General features: G+C 39.7%; 1 protein-coding gene across 1 annotated transcript in view; it reads left to right on the forward strand.

The window, feature by feature from the left end:
* The window catches only part of ephb6 (eph receptor B6), a 38,589-nt gene extending 24,959 nt beyond the window's left edge, over positions 1 to 13,630 (forward strand). The window contains exons 6-19 of the mRNA XM_011485415.4: positions 5,305 to 5,460; positions 5,830 to 6,101; positions 6,496 to 6,577; positions 7,650 to 7,774; positions 7,873 to 8,035; positions 9,251 to 9,365; positions 9,455 to 9,510; positions 9,706 to 9,822; positions 9,898 to 10,145; positions 10,247 to 10,465; positions 10,548 to 10,697; positions 11,809 to 11,993; positions 12,083 to 12,241; positions 12,357 to 13,630. Coding sequence (XP_011483717.2) covers positions 5,305 to 5,460; positions 5,830 to 6,101; positions 6,496 to 6,577; positions 7,650 to 7,774; positions 7,873 to 8,035; positions 9,251 to 9,365; positions 9,455 to 9,510; positions 9,706 to 9,822; positions 9,898 to 10,145; positions 10,247 to 10,465; positions 10,548 to 10,697; positions 11,809 to 11,993; positions 12,083 to 12,241; positions 12,357 to 12,462 — 2,153 coding nt within the window. The 3' untranslated portion in view covers positions 12,463 to 13,630. The remainder of the gene's footprint in view (positions 1 to 5,304; positions 5,461 to 5,829; positions 6,102 to 6,495; positions 6,578 to 7,649; positions 7,775 to 7,872; positions 8,036 to 9,250; positions 9,366 to 9,454; positions 9,511 to 9,705; positions 9,823 to 9,897; positions 10,146 to 10,246; positions 10,466 to 10,547; positions 10,698 to 11,808; positions 11,994 to 12,082; positions 12,242 to 12,356) is intronic.
* The last annotated feature ends 2,484 nt before the right edge of the window (positions 13,631 to 16,114 follow it).

Raw genomic sequence — 16,114 nt, forward strand, 5'->3', positions numbered from 1 at the left:
AACAATTTATGTGGGACAATCAGTCCAACACCAGAACCAATGTTTGAATTGAATATTTAACACATCCTGCTGTGATAAATGAGCAACCCACCTTTCTGTGCTGAATTACCTCAGCATGGGGCAAATCCAACAGACGTCACGCTGTGCACCATGAATTTTGGTGCTGAAAAATCCCACAGGAATCACAAGAAATTCATACATTATAGCTGTGGCCAAGAGTAAGACCAGGGGCTTGGATAGAAGCCAGTTTGTTGTTATTTTCTTTTTTTAACATAAAATCCCACAGGAAATTCAATACACAACAGAGAGAACATGAAGCAAAAATCCATCCAGTAAACAACCTTGTTTGGTTTACAGAATAGAGTGTTTGTACGAACACCTCTATTTTAGCTCATATATTGTTGCAAAAAGTAGATGAAAAGCAAGCTTGGCAGACTGACATCATCGTCATCTTCTTCGTCTCAGTAAATTCTGTGGAAGAACATCTGCTCACACAATGTCACACTGTCCCTCACGGCACAAAGTTTAGAGAATAAAAGGCAAACATTGATGTTTTCACATGCCATCCTCCCGGATCATCTCTGAAAGATTCCATATTAGATTTAACAAAGTAAAAGTGGTTGCAAAAAATATCTTCAATCTATTTGTTTTCTTACTTTTAAAAACTTTAGACGCAGTTGGAGCTGGCTGCAAATTTAACAACCAGTTGCTCCCGAGTCATTTTTCTCCGTGCTTCAGGAAGAGTGTATGTGGATCCTAACTGATAGGATCTTTTGCTTTTACCTCAATCCTCAAACTACAACCACCCCTGAGGAAAATTTCAGGGGCTAGCATGGATCTATTGATCTGAAAACCATCATCTACTTTCTGACGACTGTATGGCCTTTTACACCCATCTGTATTCACTGAGTGACCACGGTGGTATCGATCAAGGAGTCTTGACCCACTTCTTCGTGTCGTCTGCATGAAAGCCCTGAAGCATTTCCTCCTGTCATTCAGAGGCTGCTTAGACAGGTAGATTTTTTTTTTTATCGCCATTCAGATCAAGTTCATGAGCTGATAAAAGAGTTTCATTCTCAGATCAGGGTGGAGATGAAAATTTATTATTAACGTATCATAGCCACAAATATGAAGCACTATTAAAATATTAATTGTAAAAATGTTGAATGTTTGCTTTAGGGAGCCAGGAGCTGTTTCGAATCTATTCAACACTTTCATGACGAGGTAGGAGGACTTCATTAGAAAGCATTTTGCAGTGCGCTTGTCAGTTTGGGACAAAAGCTGCAAAAAAAAAGAGGCATGCTTTGCACAATGAAAAAGTTCCAATGTTTCAAAGGTTTAATGAGTCTCGGCTTCATATGTAGCCGTGAAAGAGCAGCTTTTCAACAATTAGGATAATATGCATTCTGTGATCTTCATTTCTGTTTTACACAGCTCTGCTTTTGTTGGAAAGTTTGCTTGACAAAGACTGCAAGGGGTAATATTCAGTCTGTGTGCAGTGATAAATCTCCTATCCCTCATGGGGGAGACATGGGGGATTTACATAATGCTTTAATTTGACTAATTCAACTAATTACAGAGAATACTGTACGAGACAGCAGAAATGATGTCTTTTGTCTGTCCGCCTGAATGAACTACACACAAACAAGCGGCTTGTTTGGAGGAGGAACCCCGACAAAAAGATTATTCACTTTTCTACGTCTGTCAGTGTGGGAGCTTTCAAAGACATGGACAATATTAGAGTGTGTGTAACTGGTTGAGAGCGTGTAAAAAAAAAAAAAAAAAGAAAGTGATGAACAAAGTGGAGACGCATGCAGTTGTCCATCTCTCCTGTTGTGCGTCTGCGTTTGTGACACAGCTCATGTGTTTGTTCCAGAGAGGAGGAGAAACTGAGAGATTATGCTGCGAGCCAAAAGAGGGAATGAGCACATGAAAGAGGGAGAGAAAGAGGGAAATTGGGTCAGTAACGTGCATAGCAGTATATTATGTTGACATCAACTTCCTCATCTCGCTACTAATCTTTTTTTTTTTTCTTCATTTTATTTCTGCTTATCTCTGTAAAAATCCTTTATTTTTTTATTTTTTAATGAATCTGGTTCTGGTTTTCCATTGATCTGACATCTGCTCTATTGTAGCCTTAAAACATCCGGGGTTTTTTGTAAGTGATGGTGAAAACTAGTTGATTAACCTCCTCTGTAGTCACTCAAGTGAAGGAATGTGCCTCTGTGCTTACAGCGGCGTGAACTGTCTGCCTCACAGTTTGGGAAACAGGGATGGAGGGTGGATGGATAGAGCCGGGGGGGATGTGGGGGTTGCAGATCAAGCAAGAGGGCAGAGGGCTTGCTCTCCTATTGGCTGCTGGGATCAGGTGGATGTGAAGGAGGAAGAGGAGGAGGAGGAGGGTTGAGTCATTGCTGAAGCACATAATGGCCCTGATGAGAGGCTGTGCAGCTAACTCGTGTTTCATGTCAGAGGACACATCTGGTAATGTAGGGCTGGTGCGTGAATGATGCAGGATGCTATATTTCCTTCTGTGTTCCCTGTCTTCTTCAGCTTCCCTCCTTCGTCTTCTTTGTTTTTGATCTAGTGTTGGTAAACACATCACACCTTTGGTCTGTATGGTCTGACTTCCCTTCTGCCATCCATCAACACGGGTCCATTTCTACCCGTTTCTTTTATTTCCTCCTAACACCTGTTTGATAGCAGAGCGAGCGAGAACACAGAAAGCCTTTTTATCTGTTTACTCCTCCTCACTTTCACATTTATTTTGTCCCTGCACAGCAGCCCATCTGCAACACGCGTGCAGCCACACTGCATGTTCTTGACAAGGTTATACCAGAAGACCAGGGCTCGAGAAGCTTCATCCTTTGACTTGAGAAGCACTTTAGTTTTTTTAAAACGAGAGGTTTCCTGAACGACTGTTGGATGTTGCGTCAGGTGTGCCATTTACACACTCAAAGAAACAAACAAACTGATCTCCATGAGAGTACGGAGCGACCAACCAGTGCATTTATCGTGCAGCCAAATTGACCTCACTGTGAAAGTTGCAACCTTTGGTAGACACCTTGGGCCTGCACACACGGCCACAGTCACTGTCAGAGCGGCGGCAGAGCAAGCAGGAGGCCAGAGTCAGAGTCCAAATGTCATCAGGATCAGAAAGTGCTGAATCACTACTTGTAAAGCATCTTTGTGCACATTTTACAACTGGAAGACACTTAGTACAGCAGTCACTGTGATCACAAACTGGATCTTGTTTTTTTCCTGTCATTGTAAAATGATTTGACAACAACAACAAAAAAATCCAACAATTCATACCCTTTAGCATATAATTTACAATAACCCTTGTAAATATAAACTCATGATTTTAATGCCTGCAAAAAATCCAATAAGATTATCTGTAAAGCTTTTTGTGTTGGATCACAAAAATTCCAATTGTGCTACTGTGCAAAAACACTTTGATTAATATGTTTTTGTGTCAGCATACCATGTTAAAATAATAATAAAAACAGTGCATTCTTAAAATAAGGTCACTTTAAAAAAATATTAAATAGAAAATTTTAAAACATTTTTTCTCCTATTAGATACTTATGTCTAAAACATAACTAAATATTAATTTAGAACAATAAGATTTTAATTTTCCACATTAAACTACATCAAATCTAATACACATTTCAATTTGTTATTTTCTAAAATGTTTTTTTCTATAAGCCAGTATAAGTATTTATTTATGTATCCAGGAAGTTGCAGCAAATATATAATTCACTATGTGGGTTGTGTAGTATTTTATTTATAAAGATATATTTTTATTCCGTTAGTTTTTTATGCACATTTATGGTTATGGCATGATGAGAAGAGATTACTTTAAATTGTGTAAATAAAATATTAAAAAAAAATCCTTTTTTTATTTCAGTAAAAATTATAAAAAGTTCTGCCAATAGTTTCAGAACACAAAAATGTGTAAATGTAAGTAAGATTAAGATGTTTTTGCTTAAAAATGTGTTAAACATTTATTGCTTCTGGTGCTGCTGTTGGTTGTGTTGTTATTTTTTTCCAGCTTCAACTCCTGTTGTTTCACAGAATATCATAGATGCACTCAGGACAGCTACATTTAATCCCACTTTTACAAATCTTTATGAAATGTATTTTCTTGTTTAGATGCCTGACTGTGACTCAGGCTGACTCTTCCTTATTATTATGTTTCTCTTTCATCCAATATCAATTTTTTTAATTTATTTTTTTGTTTTTTGCATTTCACTTTTTGCATTTTGGGTAAATTACTTGTGAAATGCCAGATATACTATTGTAAAAAAATACTTTCTTATAAGGTACAAAAGTTTACAGCACCATGTTTCTGATTAACCATCTAAATCTGAACCTTAATGATTTTAAACCATCATTTAAGATATAATGTTGATTTGTGGACCTTTTTTCTGGTGGAATGATTTATCAGACTAACCAGCAGCCTGAACTGCCTAAACATTGGAACAGGAGAGCTCATAAATTAACTTTTGTGTTCTCCTCCTCCTCCTCATAAAGGTTTTCTATGTGTGATTAAGCCCAATGCTGGCTTCACTTTTAATACTTACTGTCCCTGTTGATTTACTAAAATGGTTGATCATCATTCACTGCAAAAATCCTGTCTGTGGCAGAAGTGCATTTAGACACTGCAGGATCTCTGCCCTCATCCTGACACTTGTCCCCTGAATTCAGAAGCAAATGACAGTGCAGAGTTGAACTTTTGAACCAAAGGTAGCCACAAACCAAAGTGACTCTTAACTCCAAAACAGTTACTGATTTATTTTTCTGCACAAAACCAAGAGAGGGATGTGCTCTCTGGGCTGAGCAGAAGACATAACATTGGGATCTCTTTTGACAAATATTTTTTCTTTGTGCTTCTTCCGGTTTATTTTTCTAAATGAGTCTATAAATCAGTTAGTACAGGCGGAGCTTCCAATGGAGAGTCTATGGTTTTGTTGCGTCTTTCTTTGGTGTCCATAATTGGCACCTTTAAGAAGGAAGCAGCAATTCTGATATGGATGAAAGGTCAACAGCAAGAAGAGCAGGACAAACGGCATCATTCTCCTTTAATTACAGGTCTTCATCATAAGGATACCCCATTTTTTTGATTATTGTATTAACATGTTTTTATATTGTCTTTGCTCAAGTGTCAGTTCAACAACAGCCCCTTTCATAGCTCACATAACCAGCTGGTTGGCCTCATAAGGATCACTGATTTTCCTCCTTATGTGATTTAACAGAGTGAATACACTCAGCCATCCTTGTCTGTTTTTTGTTTCTCCCCAGCTTGTCCTGTGGGCTACTTCAAGTCAGTTCCTGGCTCTGTTCCCTGCTCTGTGTGTCCCTCCAACAGCAGAACCAGCCAGGAGGGATCAAGTGTGTGTGAATGTCGCAGCGGCTTTTATCGGTCTGCTAACGATGCCAACTCCTCTGCCTGCACAAGTGAGCTTTGTGTGCATGTTTGTTTATATCCGGCCTTCTGGGATGCGTGTAAGAGCCTCACTGGAGTCATTTGTCATCGGCTGTGAGAACTAAGACGCAGTCACGAGCCAACCTCCATTTGCTAAAATGAAAAATGTAATCTTTACTTTGTAGCGAGGCAAGTCGACTGTTAAGTTTCTGCATTCACTTAAGAGAAATTGCTTTGTCGTGAAACTTTTTATGAAGTTCTTTCCATTACTCATACTTTGATGAATTACTTTGCCAGCATTCAGCTTCTTTCATATCTTAAACTTTTCAGCAGATGCTTCAATATATACGTGTCCACCACTTTCAATAAAATTTCAAACCCCTCCTCTTTTCATTCCACAGCTCCTCCATCTGCACCAGTCTCCCTGACCTGGGAGTATGAAAGCGGTGATGGCGGGGTGTCCTTAAGATGGCGCCCTCCGCTGGACATGGGAGGACGCAGTGAAGTGTGGTACGGCGTGGTGTGTCGGATTTGCCCCTCACCCACCTTCACCAATCCGACGGCGTGCTCATGGTGCGGAGAGGGCGTCACCTTCAGTCCCTCCCAGACCAACCTGAAACAAACCAAAGTCACGCTCAACAACCTGCTGACGCGCGTCACCTATCTTATCCAGGTGCTGCTTAAAGACAACCTCTTCTTTAAAAGAGAATAAAACCCTGCCTGAAAAAGAAAACTATACAAGTGGTGGATTTTTGCAAAAGCGTTTCTGATCTGCTTTGCAGCCAGTAAAATAACCTGTGAAAACATAAACTTTAAGCAAAGAACTTTCATCAGTTTATAAGCTCCAGATCTGCAAATACCCACATGTATTATTTATCTCAACACAGCTCAGCTAAATAATGGCTTATTTCTTATTCATAGAGAGCAAATATTTCCCATTAACCAGTATGTGTTGACTTGACATGGTGAATGCTTTGTGGTGTTTCTGTTTCCCCCACATATCATAAATCTCTGCAGAGAGAAGCTTCCGACTCTAACACTTCTGCGTTTTTTATTCGTATGAACAGGTTCAAGCCATAAACGAGGTGTCAGCTTTGAGCCCTTTTCCAGCTCGATACGGGAGCATCAATTTCACCACTAGCCAGTCCGGTGAGAATGTGACAAAGAGGAAGTAAATGATGAGATGACACAGGAGGTAGCAGCTTTGGGTATGGTGATGTCTTTGAGTGGATTTGCTCAATGTGCCCGTGTAGGGGCACTTTCAGCCCCTCTCCCTTTCAGCTTCATCTTCTCTGTCGCCGCTCCCTGGACAGGAGGTTGCTTGGGGTTATAGTATCCTGTCAGATCACCTTATATTCTCTGTAGAGGAAGAAAGGGGCAAATGAGTGATGGGAGGAAAAAGAGATGGGCAAAAAGAGAGATGAAGGCAAATGGATTCCGAATGGGCCAACGTGCAGACAGAGGCCACCATCAAACAGCCTGTCGGGAAGGAGACCCCAATTAAGTAAACTGAGTTTAGTCTAACTAAAGTTTTGAAGCCACTTCATTGGTCAAATTAAAGAAAATTATCTTCTAGAAAAGTGGTTGTAACCAGATCGTCCTTGATGCTTCAGATAAAATACTTTCAGACTCTTCTTAACATCGCTCACAACCTCTAAAACACTGCCCCCATGTGGTTTACAGTTCCAGTGCACCCTCTCTCCAGTGCAGAGAGGGTGTAACAATTCATTTTAATAACAATTTGATTCATGTCATACTTTGTAGTTGCCGATACAATTTATCAGTCAATATTGTTTTTTTTTAATTCATCTTATTCGATCTGATTCACTGATCTAAACTCGATCCAAAACATCTTTAACCAAATATTCAACCAGTGTGACTCAGAGATAAATACCAAGATAATCAAGTGTAAATTAAATATGTGAACAAACAATAAAGTTAACATTAATTAATGGTAAATCCATTCACAGTTTAGTTTTATAAAATTCGGCCCACTGTTGTCCACATTACAATAATCCAAACGTTAATAAACATTAATAAACCTACAGTGCCTCAGTCGTATTAAAAAAATATCAATATAATCGATTTATATCATCAACGATTTTATAATAGGTCGATTCAATTAAAAATTTACCTCAAACACATCAATCTAGTTGAATTATAGGGATATAAATTGACTCACAAAATATTTAGACAGTCGTTTCTTTCTTGTATTTCACAGTTCCCAGCACAGTTCCCATGATGCACCAGCTGAGCCGTGCTCCAGACTCCATCACTCTCTCATGGCCACAGCCAGACAGGCCCAACGGAGACATCTTGGAGTATCAGCTCAGATACTACGACAAGGCATGTCTGCACGCTCGCCTTTTTCTGCACATGTTTGTCCTGCTGCAGTGAAACTGAACAGCTTCCTCACTGGCGTCCCCTCCACGTGTGTCCCGCAGGCGTCAGACATGGACGGGGCAATGACTGTGTACAGCGAGACCAACACAGTGACCGTCAACTCCCTGATTCCTGGCTCCATCTACGCCTTCCAGATCAGGGCCCGCAACGAGCGGGGCTACGGCCCTTACAGCAACACCATCTACTTCACCACGCTGCCTCTGGGTGAGGCACTCATTCAGCACATTACCATAGACATCAGGGTCTAACAATGTCTGACAATAAATGTAACAAGCCGAATTTGCATAGGGTCTACAACACTACAACAACGCATTATTCATAAAATGACATTGTGTGAATAATAAAGCATTTGTATTGAGAATTTTCTGAAAGGTTAATGATGGAAGCATAAAACATGTGAAACCGTCAAAACTGACTGACAGTTTGGCCAATTAGATCACTGCCTTTATTTAATGTATGACAGCAGCTGTTGGGAAACATGCTTGTTTGGAGGTTTACGCATGCTGTCAGTTTAGCTTTGATGCAGAGGGTGAAGGCACAAGAAAGCAGACAGGAAGTGGAAAAAAACCTCCAGAAAATGTCAAAGGAAGCTGTCAGAAAATCCTCAACTGCACTCGTTTTGCTGTTCCTGAGTGCAGAAAACCAACAGAGACTTACACATTAAATATAGACTGGAGTAAACAGAAAACATGCAACAGGTGTGGTAATTAACTGATGATTATACTGGTATTGGGATCAGGTGTGAGAAATTAATGAGACTTTAATGCAAGATAAAACAAAAAACACACACAACAATGGAATATTTAGGAAAATGAATCTCCAACTGTTTTCAAATCAGAAAACACTTGGATGAGGAAAACTTCTAAAAGATCCTCAACCCTCCTTGGAAGGTTAGGAAGAATTCCATTCTCTTTGGAGGTGTGGTCATACACAGTACAGTCCAACAAGCCATTAGCTATTTTCTTTGTTTAAAAATCAAAGAAAGGACTACAGTTATCATTTATTGTTGCTTTTAAAACAGAGCAACAATTAAATCTAGTTTTAATAAACAGAGGCATTAATTTGTACTTTAGCTTTCTAGCAAATTCAAATTGCATTGAGTGAACTCTCAAATGTTTTCGTAAACGGTAAAAAAACAATATACTTCCACAGTTTTGTTTGTATTACATAATCATTAACCTGTCACACACCTAGCATAATTACCGGGAACAGTTGGAAATGTAAGGGCTAAACTGCAGGGAATTGAAAAGAGGTGTGGCCAAGGAGCACCTTAATTAATGAATCAAAGTTCAATTAAGACAAATGAGTTGTTTATCTTTGTTAATTTAAAAAAGCCTGTGACTGGTGTGATGAGCCACGTCACTGTTCTCCTGAGACTTCAGGACTGGTCTTGATCCTCCTCCTGTTCTCTCCCCACAGAGGAGCATTCCCAGCAGATCCAGAACCGACTTCCTCTGCTCGTGGGCTCCGTGATGGGTGGAGCAGCCTTCCTTCTAGTTGTGGTAGCAATTGTGGTTGTGGTTGTGTTTCGCAGGTAGGAGTCTTACACGTGTGTGCAACCCTGAATTCAGCCCGCCACCTTATTTCCTGAGTAAACGGACTCAGTTTTCATTCTCACTGCAGCAAGAGAAGGGAGAGTCCTTACAGTGACAGACTGCAGAGGTACATCAGTAACCGCGGTAAGACTCACTCAAATCAAGTTTCCTCAAGTTTTATTTAACTTTAAGCAGTTTAAATTAAATGAAAACATACAAAGTTAAACATTTAAAATCAAACATTTATTTGATATATTTTTTAGATAAATGTTTTTAATTAGACATAAATGTCAAGGGGAACAATAACTCTGTCATCCAAACGTTGCTTTTTGTCTCCAGGTGGAATAAAATACTACGTTGACCCATCAACATATGAAGACCCCAGTGAGGCAGTTAAAGAATTTGCCCGTGAAATAGACCCCGCCCACCTGAAGATTGAGGAAGTGATTGGTGCTGGTAAGTCTGACCTTTGTCATGTTTCCTGACATTTTTCCAAACGTTGGAGAACCTTTGGTTTCTTCTTCCCTGCAGCCCAGTTTGGTGAGGTTTCCCGAGGGCGTTACCGCCCTGTGGGCCGCAGGGAGGTGTTGGTGGCAGTCAAGACTCTGCGCTGGGGGGCGTCTGACAGGGAGAGGGGGATGTTCCTCAGTGAGGCAGGTGTCCTGGGGCAGTTTGATCACCCAAATGTGCTGAAGTTAGAGGGGGTTGTCACCCGTATTCCTCCTGAGAGGATCATCACAGAGTTCATGGAGAACGGGCCCCTAGATGCCTTCCTCAGGGTGAGAAGCCGTCACACTCGGATTGTTCTGGCTGACACGAATTGTCAGACAAATAAAAAAACACATTCTGCTCCGGTCCTCCTTTCTCTCGTTTTCCGTAGGAGAATGAAGGCCAGTTCAGCGTTCTTCAGCTGGTCGGGATGCTCAGAGGAGTCGGTGCTGGGATGCGTTACCTCTCAGAGAGAAACTTTGTCCACAGGGACCTGGCAGCCAGAAACGTCTTGGTCAACTCCAACCTGGTTTGCAAAGTGTCCGACTTTGGCCTCTCCAGGCTCATGAGGGGCCTTGACCACAACATCCCCACATACACCGCCTCTCTGGTACAGTCTGGGTTGTAAAAGCTACTGTTTACAATTTCTTTTAGTCTCTCAGAAATAAGCGTTGTCTGCTGTCCTCCATCAGGGCAGTAAGATTCCTGTGAGGTGGACAGCGCCTGAAGCTTTCCAGCATCGCAAGTTCAGCTCAGCAAGTGATGTCTGGAGCTTTGGCGTTCTGATGTGGGAGGTGATGTCCTATGGCGAGCGTCCATACTGGGACATGAGCAACCAGGAGGTGAGTGTAATTAGGAAGAAAAAAAAAAAAGATTTAAATCAAGAACCAAGAGAAATAAATAAAATCCCAAAGCAGCTCTGAGACTTTACAAATTTTTTTTCCCTGGGAACAATTGTCTGCAGAATTTTCCCCCAAATCTTCATGTGGTGCAAGTTTTTCCACACCATTTTTTTTATTTCTTCAGGCCCTGTGCCATAATTCTTTCTTCTCCAAGCTTCTCTACATTTTTTGTTCTGTCAGAGAGGTGATTCTTACCTGATATCACCCAAATCCAGACTCTTTCCCCTCTCAGATGTAAAAGCATTGCCGTGTGTGCCCTTACATTTAAACCTTTGCAGCTTACATGCATCTGCTGAAGCAAATCCACCACTCCTGCAACATTTAGGTCTGACATTACCACCAGGGAAAGTTTGAACGTCTGCAGGCCTGGAATCAGCAGAATTTTCCACTTTCACACTTTTCTGTGGCTTCCTCCACTTTATGTGGGCCACCACTTTGTTGCTGAGTTGATGTTGTTCCAAAATGCTTCCATCTTCTAAAAGAAAACCTACAGCTGATTCAGCTGGAAGGAAATTTCACAAACTGTCAGCTGTGGCATCTTATCACAGAATCACTTGAAGTCACTGAACTCTTCAAAAGAAAATGTTTTTTTGCTTGCCAAAAGTAAACCAACCTATAAAAAAGTATGTTTCTCTTTTTTTTTTAAAGCTGAAAAATATAATTGTTTGCATTTAAGCGGCATGTCTCAGTCTTAATGTGTCCATTTCTTAATTATTAGCCCTTTAAGAGACGTGTAAAATGAATAAATGCAGTAAAGAGGAATAAATGTTGGAACAATGCTCCTTATATATATTATTTTATTTTTTATGGAAATACCAAAGCAAAACTTTAATAAAGTAAAACTGAATAAATATAATTATGTATTATGTAATCATTAAATATAATAATATAATAAAGAACGGATTAAAATCTTTTGTAAATGCTTCGTTTTCTTTCAGTAATTCACTTTATGAAGCACAAAATTGCAAACAGCTAAAGTCTCCATAGATGCCATAAATCTGTGCTCAGTGACCTTTTCGTCCATCCTCTGCCCCCCCATCTGTGTCTGCAGGTGATGAAGGCTGTGGCGGACCAGTATCGGCTCCCCGCCCCCCATAACTGCCCCCCCGCCCTGCACTCACTGATGCTTCAGTGCTGGCAGGCTGAGCGAGCGGACCGGCCAGGCTTCGACTCCATCCTGTCGTCTTTGGATCGCCTCATAAGACACCCTGCCTCCCTGAAGGCCGAGCCAACGCGGTAAGCCGCGGCTTCTGGAGACCGCTGAGCAGGTGGCAGGTTATGGACGCCGTTCTGGAGCGTCACACTCTCATTGTTGACATTTGCAGAAGCTGCTCACAGCCGCTCCTCAGCCCCACTCCCACAGACCTATCGTCGGTGGTGACTGTCAGTGATTGGCTGAGGGCCCTGAGGATGGAGAGATATCAGGATGAATTTGATCGAGCTCATCTTGACTCTTTGGATAAAGTCAGCAGACTTGTTATTGAGTGAGTATCAATAAAGCAGTGATGACTTTATTTCTAAAAAATGCATTAAAAGCAATGTCTTTTATTGGAAAACGTTGAACCCCATGAGCTGGAACTCACTCATAATATTCCTCAGGGATCTTCAGGGTCTGGGCGTGAACCTGTTGGGACACCAGAGGAAGATCGTGAGTGCAGCCCAGCAGCTCAGAGCCCACCTGACGCAGGGACAGGTGGAGGTGTGAAAACTACCCTCAGCAGAGGCTGTGCCACGGATCGATAAAGTTTTCACTTTTTTCTGCAACGGCTTTTTTGTTTTGATGGAGCACACTTAGGGAGCACTAGGAAGAGTGAAAACTGAGAGTCCTAACAAGTCACCCAAGACTGAAATCAGAGAGAAGGATGCCCTCAGGAGTCACAAGTTCAGGTCAAAGGAAGGAGGAAAAAAAGGCTTACAAAGGATTTCAAGAATTTTACTTCTGCAATATTTCTTTTTGCTATTGTAAGCATATTTTTCCCGAACTATAGGCTCAAATGTCCCTATTCTCAAAGTTCAGTCCAACTACACAGAAAAATTGCAACTTAAGGACAAAGAATTGCGTGACGACAATCAAACCCCTCATGTGATTTTCTTTGCTTTAGTTTTAAATTAAAAACTCTTTAATGTGTATAAACTGCCCAGCAGCAACCCATAGAGACTGAATGAGGGCCTACCATTCATGAAAGCAATGTTTCCATATTTTTTATTAAACGTGTTTTCGCAAATTTGCCATAAATCACCAGTCCAAAGTAAGTGATGCAATCTCTTAGGTTGGGAATCACTTATGGCCATAAAACTGGTCATTTCAAACCAATTTCTTTTAATGATAAGCCATTTTTGGGCTCTCTTTTAAAGGGCATATTCAGGCTGAGCAAGTCTGTTCACCATGGAGCTCCTCAAGCAGAGCACTCGTTCTGTCACCTGAGAGGCAAAACACAAGCATCCATCTCTGATGAAGAGAGTTCACCTTCACCCTCCTCAATGTGTAATTTTCACACTTCACCTCTAAATGTTTAAATTGCCTGAGTGAAGACGCTGAGCCGCTGGTGAAGGTGTGAAAAATGGACAAAATCTAATCTCATTCACACTCGAAGGAAAAGGAAAACCGTGTAAGTCTGAACCCATGTGTTGTGTGCATGAGGCAGCGCTGCTGTGTGCAGCAGGATTATGCTGTTCATGACCCTGTGTGTGTGTGTGCGTGTGTGTGCGTGTGTATGTGTGTGGGGGTGTGTGTGGATGTGTGTGTGTGTGTGTGAGCGTTTCAGGAAAGTGTGTCAGGCTACACACATCACTAGCTGTTTACTTGTAAAAGTGTTACCACAACTCTGTATTTGTGAAAGAATTTGTAAAATAAATATGGTTTTATTTAAAAAGTGGCATCAATATATTCTTTTCTTAAATAGAATCAAGGATTTAAATCATTTTTTATTCAAAAATTAAGTTATAAAGCTAATAAAAGATAATATAATAATAATATCAGAAATGCACAGTGATGAAAATTATTTAAGGAATATATAAAACTAAAACTGTTACCAACACATTATAGTAGATATTTTAATCACAAATTAACAAAAAATGTCATACTTTCAGCTATTACCCATGCTTTTAATGTGATTTGTCTTTAAATATTGAGCTTAAAGCATCTTTCAGCAACTGCATGCTGTAAAACTTTCCTATTTTATCTTTTTATGGAAAACTTTTCTTAAAACTGAACGTCCACTTTGACATACCTGTTTCACCTTGTCTGTAAAGGTTTGTTCCATTAGTCAGCAAGTTTATGTAAAATCACAGACCGAGATCTGTTGAGATCAGCAGCGGTCCATGAACATGAACCAACCCACATGACCAGCAGCTGCTGGTATCGGAGACATTTGGGCTGATAGCAAACCCATAAACATAAGATTACACCCTGCAACCTTCTGCCATTTTTTTCCTTTCTTTTTCATTTGCTGCGCACATTTGATCTGTTTGGCTTTGAACCTACAAACACAGTTATGAATAAATAGAATAATTGAATAAATTAATGCTTGATGATTTTGATCAAACACCAATGATTTTAGGAGTTCAAAGTTCAAATTTTCCACTTTAAAATGCTCCCTGGAAAAAGAAATGGACTGAAAACTAGGAAAATAATATTAATATTAAGAAGAAAATAACCAGAAAGGAGTCAAATGATCTCTGTCCATGCTGCAAATCATTTTTGACTAACAAGAAATCCCACGATAAGATATCAAAATCTAGAAACAAGGAGTTCCATACAAGCATCCGAAAAGGGAAAATGAGCCAAAGAAGCTACTGAATGTCACAGCCCAATAATAAGTATTTCTATGTGAGTACTAAGCCAATGGTTTGTAATTTTAATACATTTCTAACTGTATTTCATTTTAATTACAGTGAGAAAAAATAGTTTTTAAGTATAAATAGCTAATTTTAGAAAAAAAATGTTAGAAAAATTAGAAAATGATACAGTACAAGTTGACCTATTTGAATTAATATCAATAAAATCTAATACTAGCATTTATTTTCAGAACATAAATCTAAATTTTTGTTTCCAAAATAATGAAGGAAAGTCTAACTTGTCAACATGTATTTAACTTTAAAAGAACATCCTTACAATTGAACCAGAAAGTGCAGTTTGAGGTTTTCTCAGTCTTAAATTAAGTTTTTCTTTTGTCAAGAGTATGGAGCAAAATGATTTTGACTCATTTTGACTATAATTTTTTCTATTTCTAGATCCTAGCTCACAACGAGACAAAAAAAATCTCAACAGTGCTGATTTTAAGAAAAGCGTGGAATGGTGTAGAGCTAAGACAAATTAAAACACCTTCAAAGCAGGAAAAATATCCTGATTGTCTAAAAACCTTTGCATGTAATAGTTTGTTAAATTAAGAACTCTTGTTACAGTTAAGTAAATTTAGACTTCAATGAGTGCTGAGCTGTTCTTAGAGCCTCATTTTGCATTTTCTTCTAAAAATGTTTTTGTGTCACTCATTCTGTTTTTAAAAATCTAACAGCTGATCATATTTTTACCTTTAACTAATAAATGTAGATTGTGAAGCATTTTTTTATTTTATTTAACAACTTTTCCTAAAGACGTTGAAAAAAATTAAGAAAGAGGAGAAACTTTTGTCAAGGAATCCAGAGGTTATTGCGTTCAAAGCTTCAAAACACTTCAAATACTTAATTTCTGAAACCTAATTCCACCACTAACAATGATTCAGAAACATATGTAGTTATAAAGAGGTTTAAATGGATTTTGAGGAAAATCACTGCAAATAATTGGGTGTAGGTCAAGCCGGTTATTATGTTAGGAATTGTTTTCTACCGTTTTGCCTCTGATGATCATTTAGCAGGGCGGCGGTAAATCAGCAGGTGTCCAGCAGTGTGAGGGCCCCAGATGTGCGTTTAATAATTGTTTTGTGTGGCATCCCAACTCAAGTGGACGCAGCGTCGCCGTTCAGAAACAGTGAGCAGCTTGAAACCACAAAATCATGTTTTTATGCTGTTATTGTTTCCCCATAAAGAGCTTCACGGTGTGGAAACCATCGGTCTTTATGACACAGCTTAAAAACGCTGCTTCCCATCTGGTAAACAGCTATTATCTCCACAATACGAAATGACGGTCCCATCTGCAGCCATTACCACAGCCTCCTATAGAGTTTTTTTCACAACCTTGCTTATCCTGTGGCTCACCGCTCTTTAGTCATGATCTATAACAGGAGCCGAAAAATACCTGCACGCTACAAACCTGACCAGAAAAGTTGTATAAGATGAATGAATCAGATGTTTACAGATAATTCGCGATTTGAAATAAATTTGTGTTTCCCTCTGAACTTTTAGAAAGGAGTTCCTCTTAT

This window comes from Oryzias latipes, chromosome 16 (genome assembly GCF_053564925.1).
Source record: "Oryzias latipes strain Hd-rR chromosome 16, Olatipes_Hd-rR_3.1".
In the NCBI taxonomy this organism is placed as follows: Eukaryota; Metazoa; Chordata; class Actinopteri; order Beloniformes; family Adrianichthyidae; genus Oryzias; species Oryzias latipes.